At 53.0% G+C, this 6,000-nt stretch overlaps 1 protein-coding gene across 1 annotated transcript; it reads right to left on the reverse strand.

The window, feature by feature from the left end:
• Positions 1-1,447: 1,447 nt before the first annotated feature.
• Positions 1,448-2,715, reverse strand: Mesp1 (mesoderm posterior bHLH transcription factor 1). The gene is made up of 2 exons (XM_051206627.1): positions 2,009-2,715; positions 1,448-1,748 (listed from the first exon to the last, which is right to left on the reverse strand). Exons 1-2 carry the CDS (start codon positions 2,687-2,689, stop codon positions 1,683-1,685), a joined length of 747 nt encoding a protein of 248 aa, XP_051062584.1. The 5' UTR covers positions 2,690-2,715; the 3' UTR covers positions 1,448-1,682.
• Positions 2,716-6,000: the final 3,285 nt, after the last annotated feature.

A 6,000-nucleotide genomic window follows, 5' to 3' on the forward strand; every position in this document is an offset into this window, starting at 1 on the left:
AGCCTATGAAGGAGGTGGTGTTGGGTAATAAGGGATGAAGCTCATCATCATGCCCCAATCTAGGTGAGCCTTAAAACATACTCAGAAAAAAGCCACACACACAAAAACACACTCTATGTCCTTTCTGCTTGTTTGTTTTTGTTTTTTGAGACAGACTCTCTAGCCCTGGATGGTCTGGAACTCACTATGTAGACCAGAGACCTGCCTGCCTTAGCCTTCCAAAGTGCTGGGATTAAAGGCCTGTGCCCAGCCTGTATATTTCATATACATACATACATACATACATACATACATACATACATACATACATGAGAAATGTTTACAGCAGATAAATTTCATTAGAGATAAAAAGTGTTACTGCAGGGGGCTGGCTAGTGAGGAGTGGGTGGGGCTAATGGGTAGAGGGGTTAATGAGTAGCTGCTGCTGCTTTCTTAGTCTTTTTTGAGACAGTTCTCACTGTTATCCTAGCCTTTGCCGCCTGAGTGCTGGGATCAAGGATGTGTGCCACCACATCTGGCCAGTAGCTTCCTTTTGGAGGTGATAAAAAAATATTCTCTAAAATTGGTGAGAATGGTTGCACAACTCTATGCATATGCCCAAACCCTCGACTTGTACTTTTTAAAGCCTCTTGTGGTGGCACACATCTGTCACCACAGCACTCCTGTGAGGTGAGGGCAGGAGGGTCAAGGAGTTAAAGGCCACCCTTGGCTGAATGATACTCTATCTCAAAACAAAACAAAAACTTAAAAAATCTGACTTTTGTGATATATCTCAATAAAATGCTTATTTAAAAAAAATAAAACAAATGCTGAGGTCCAAATTTCTGACAGTTGAGGGGGAAAGAGAGCTGTTGCCCCTGAGCGTGAACCCTTCCTCCCCTGTGGGTTGATGCCAGTCTCTCTCCACGAGCTCCAGGTGCCCTCTCTTCTCGGCTGCTTATTTCTGGTCTGATTTTCACCAGCACAGGTCAGCAATCAACAAGTCCTTCACTTCACCCTAACCAGGCCTCCAAGGAAAACTCCCCTACTGAAGTCATGTCTATCTCCCGGCCACATGGGACAGAGCTCTAGCGCTGCTGGGATAAGTCTTCCCACACACACACACACCCCAGCTGCCCAGAATGAATAGACAGGGCGCTATCCTCCCTGGCTGACCGCTCCAATGCCCGAGTCCTATGCCTGAGTCTTGACCTTTATGCTTTTGTAAAATCTACGTAAAGGCAAGGAAGGCACAAAAGACACTGACGGAGTTGCATTTCCTACATAAGTATTCTGGTTTCATCCAGTTTCTCCCTAAGTTCAAAAAAGATGAACTACTTCCTGCCACCTGAGAGCACGAAGCCCCACTCCACTCCTTCCAGACGGACCCACAGATAGATGTTGACAATTGAGGGAGGGGCAACGACACGGGACCGGGGACGGACGGGACACACAAACACCAAACGACACCAGCACAAACGGTTTATTCACAAATAAATAAATACACACCAAGCAGAGTATCGTGCCTGCTTCAGTTTTACAGCGTTTACCCTATGGGTCCCTCCTCCCAAGCAGGGCGTGCCCACGTTGGTATCGCTGGTGCCTGCCTCTTCCAGGAAATACTCGCTTCGAAGGTGCGGAGGCAAGAGAAAAAGTCACTGTGCTCAGACGGGGTGTCAGTCATCCATTGTCCCTTCGATCGTTCAAGCTGGAGGCCACTCTTGCGGCGTCCAGGTTTCTAGCAGAGCCAGCACATCGCTGCTGAAGAGCTGCGGAAAGAATGAACAGCGCCGAAGTCAACACCTGCCCCAGTGCCAGGTCCGCGCTCATCTGCTCCACGCTCCAGGTTCCTCGAGCGAGCAAAGCAACTTTAATCCCTGCCGGTCCCCCGCCTCCCACCCCGATTGGGCACCCAGGGAACGCGGGGGTGCTGTCTAGGGAGATCGCGTGAGCTCCGCACCGTGGTGCTGTGCACCGCCGCCAACAGCAGGGGGCGCCACCCAGACGGCGCGGGGAAGCGGCTACTAACCGGAGGCGAGGGGCTGGGTTCCATCTCCTGCCTTTCCAAGGATGTTGTGTCTGTCCCGGCGTACGGGAACGATGGGTCCCAGGGCTCTGCGATGTCTCGGGGTCGCGGGCAGGCGGGCGGGGACCCCCACGACACCCCGCTGCAGGCAGCCGGCCTGAGATGCAGACCGAGCGGCTGCGCCTGCGCCTGAGCCGGGCCGCCGTCCGGGCAAAGCGGGCAGGCACGGGGTGACGCCGCGTCCGCGTGCCGCTGTCGCCGCAGACTGTCCTCGCTGAGGCCCAGCACGGCCGACAGGTGTCCGATGTAGCGGATGGCCAGGCGCAGCGTCTCGATCTTGGTCAGGCTCTGGCCGGTTGGTGCCACGGACGGCGGCAGGAAGCGGCGCAGCTCGTGCAGCGCGCGGGCGAGCGTGCGCATGCGCAGCTTCTCGCGCTCGCTGGCGCTCTGCCGCTGCCCGCTACCCAGGCGGCTGCCGTGCGAGCCTCGCCTACCCGGGATCCCAGCGCGCCGGGCCGGGCGGGCGCACGATGGTGCGGGGCTGCCGGCCTGGGCTCCGTCCCACGGGTCCGAGGACCAGGCCGGGGAGCAGACGCTGTCCCCGTCGGAAGGCATCAGCGGGGGCCGACGAGCGGGACCCGGGATCCAGGACTGGGCGAGCGGCGCGCACAGGGGCTGGGCCATGGCAGCGGAGGCCTGTCCAGTGGTCCCGCTGCCGCTTTATCCCGAGCCCAAGGTGTGAAGTGGCCCCTTCCAGAACTCAGCACATCAAAGCCGGCTCGGGCCAGGAGTGGGGGCAGGGCCTGACCCTTTGAACCAAGAGCAGGCACTCTAAGGTGCAGGATCTTGGTTCAGGCTACCTTACCTGGGCCATATTTGGGGCCTCACAAAGACAGGCACCTATGACTTGTGGTGCCCAGGGCGTTGAACAAGTCCTGCAAGTTGAAAGAACCGTGCTCAGAGAACTGAAGTCCAGCTCCTAGGTTTAGGGTATGTCTTCATATATTAGGAACCCTACACAATTTTTTTTTTTTCCCAGCCGATTGTGGACTAGGGTAGGAACCTCTAGACATGGAGAGAACTGTAGCCCATTTCTCCTCAGAAGCTTGGTGGTGGCCTGTAGCTCCTCCTTGATGTTCAGGCTGTGGGAGGCACAATGAAGAAACTATCCCAACTATTGAGGTTGCTGGGTTGTCTGAGCAGGGGGAATAGGAAGGCCTGCTGCCCTACCCTACAAGTCATTCCTAGTCTTGGCAAGATGAAGGGCTTGATGCATTTTCCCAGCTCTCCTGTGACTAGTGTTTGACAAAACTCAACAGCCCTGAGCTGGGTGTGGTGACACACTCCGGAGGTGGGGGCAGGAGGGTCAGGGTCAGTCCTAGCTATATGTAGCCTAGGCTAACTTGGGCTACATGCAATCCTGTCTCCAAAAAAGAAAAAAAAAAACAAAACAAAACAAAAATCTTCCCCTGCCCATGGCAGGCTTGCAATCTCACTATTTCATAGGATGCTACCTGCTACTTGTTAGTTTCTAAGATTTTATATATACATACCTATGTATGTATCTATCTGAGCTGGTGCCCACAGAGGCCAGAGGTGTCACATTCTTCAGGACCTGGAGTTACAGGCAATTGTGAGCTGCCTTGGGTCCTCGTCAAGAGCAACAAATGGTCTTCTCTGCTGCTGAGCTATCTCTCTAGTGCCCCCCCACAGGGTCTCATGTAGCCCAGGCTAGTCTTGAACTTACTATACATAACCTAGCTGTCCTTTAACTCCTGATCCTCCTGCCTCAGCTGAATGCTGGAATTGCAGTTGTGAGCTGCCATGCCTGCCTATTGAGGATGTCTGCTCTTACCACACCTGTTTAGTACTGGATGGAGGGTCTTGGTTGGGAACTAAAGTTGAAGAGAAATAAAAAGCAGACCCTACTTATATGTAACATGCTTACCCACGGTCTCAAGAAGTTGTGTATATGACACAGGCCTGTAATTCTATCACTTGAAAAATGAAGATGAGGAGTTGGGGCCAACCTTGCCTACAAAGTGCATCTGAAGCTATCCTGAGCTCAAAAAACAAACAAACAAACAAACAAAAAACCTATTAGAGGGTGTGTCTCAGTTGGTAGAGTGTTTGCCTAGCCTCCAGGAAACCCTGGAGTGGCACTGGCTTGTCACTTCAGCGCTGGAGAATAAAGACAGAAAGACCAGAAGATCAAAATTCTCTTTGGCCTAGATCCCAGGCTCAGAGGTTAAGAGTACTGGCTGCTCAGCAGGGTGGTGGAGGCATGCACCTTTAATCCCAGTCCTTGGAAAACAGAGACAGGTGGATGTCTGTGAGTTCCAGGACAGCCAGGGATACACAGAGAGACCCTGTCTCAAGCAAACAGTACTTCCGGAAGACCCAGGTTTGGTTTCCAGCGCCCGCACGGTGTCATAACTACAGTCCCAGGGCACTGCTCTCTTCTGGCCTCTGGGCACTACCGTGCGTGCAGCATACAAAATGTGGCAGAAGCTCGCACACACAGAAAACCGAAAAACAACTACATAGTGAGTGTGAGGCATATCTCAGAACCAAGGCCCTCAGCCCGATGGGCAGATCTGGGATCAGCTGACTTGAGGGGCTGAGGCAGGAGACCCACAAAGCCCTGTTAGGCTACCAATAAGTTCAAGGCCAGCATGGCTACCTTAGTGACTGTCTCAAAATAATAAAGGTAGGGCTGGTAGAGTACTTGCTTAGGATGCACCAGGCAAAGTATCTGAGTTGCCTGCCGAGCACCCCAGGCATGAGTTGGGTTTATGTTGTTGACCTGGTACATAGTTTATGGATTGTTGTCTCTTCTCCAGCCAGGCCACCAAGTACCTGGTGTCTGGCATCACCTCTGTATCTCTTCTTCAGAGGAATGGCACCTCAGATCTCCCAGGTGCCCCACACGTCTTCTAGATGGGTGATGGTTTGTAGCAGTGAAGACCTCGAGGATTGGTACCTGATTCTCTGGGAATCTCTGCCTACTCCCATCCCCTCCTCAAACACTTCTCCAACCTTCCCTCTGCCTTCTGTTAGAAGGTTCATGCCCACAGTCACACCCCGAGAAGCAGTATTCCTCTCCACTGGGGCATGGAGAAGTGAGGCCCAGGCCGTGAACTTGTTTATGTGCCTGTCCCAGAAGGTTCCTTCTCTGCCTGCAGCTGTCCACAGGAGCCATCCCTCCTGAGCTGTGGCAAATGGATGCCTTCCTGCCCACCCCCATCTGAACAAGAACCTTGACCTCCAGGAGTGTGCCTCTTGGTTGACACTAGAACAAGCATTTAGGGATGTGCTGTATGCTGGGGCAGGGTGGGGGTGGATACGGTTGGTCCCCACAGGCAGGAGGGGTGAGAACACCTGAGTGTCCCAAACACCCTCCAATCCCCATGTGCTCATGATTTTACAGTATAGACAAAAATTGAGAAAATTCACTGAAAGGCCTTGGGTCTCAGTTTGAAAATACAGTAGATGCTTGTAGTTTAAAATGAAAAGGTGTCCAGGTCCAGAGGGCACGGCCCATCCGCTTCTGAGACGTCTCTACCTGCCTGCTCCAGACCAAACTGGCATTGCTTCTTGTTAACAGCGAGCACTTTGAAGTGAGGTCTATTTTATTAAGTACAAAGTTAGCCAGACACATTTGGACAAGGGAGGGGTGAGGGGAAGGCACTCTTTGTTAAGAAGCCTCAGATCTGAATCCTAATTGTTAACATTGAGCACACGGAGGGATCGGGGACTGGAGAGGGAGCAGGATAAGGTGGCCATGTCAGTGATGAGGGAACATTTAAAAGGCCCAGGGTCTGTGAGGTGGTGAAGCAGACAGACACAGGACTTCATGAGAGGCGGGGCAGATGGCAGGTCCTGTCTCAACCCCATCCCCAAAGTCTTGAGTCCTAATACTAATTCACTGAAGTGCCACGTGGAGTCCCTCTCTGCCCTGTCCCCCCTGTTGTCCCTGTGTTCTCTGGGAAACA

Source organism: Phodopus roborovskii, unplaced genomic scaffold, assembly GCF_943737965.1.
Source record: "Phodopus roborovskii unplaced genomic scaffold, PHOROB, whole genome shotgun sequence".
Lineage (NCBI taxonomy): Eukaryota > Metazoa > Chordata > Mammalia > Rodentia > Cricetidae > Phodopus > Phodopus roborovskii.

Coding starts and splice junctions, on each gene's coding strand:
- Mesp1 (XM_051206627.1), bottom strand. CDS start 2,689: ATGGCCCAGCCCCTGTGCGCGCCGCTCGCCCAGTCCTGGATCCCGGGT. Junction 1,749..2,008: donor AACCCAGCCCCTCGCCTCCG/GTTAGTAGCCGC, acceptor TTCTTTCCGCAG/CTCTTCAGCAGCGATGTGCT.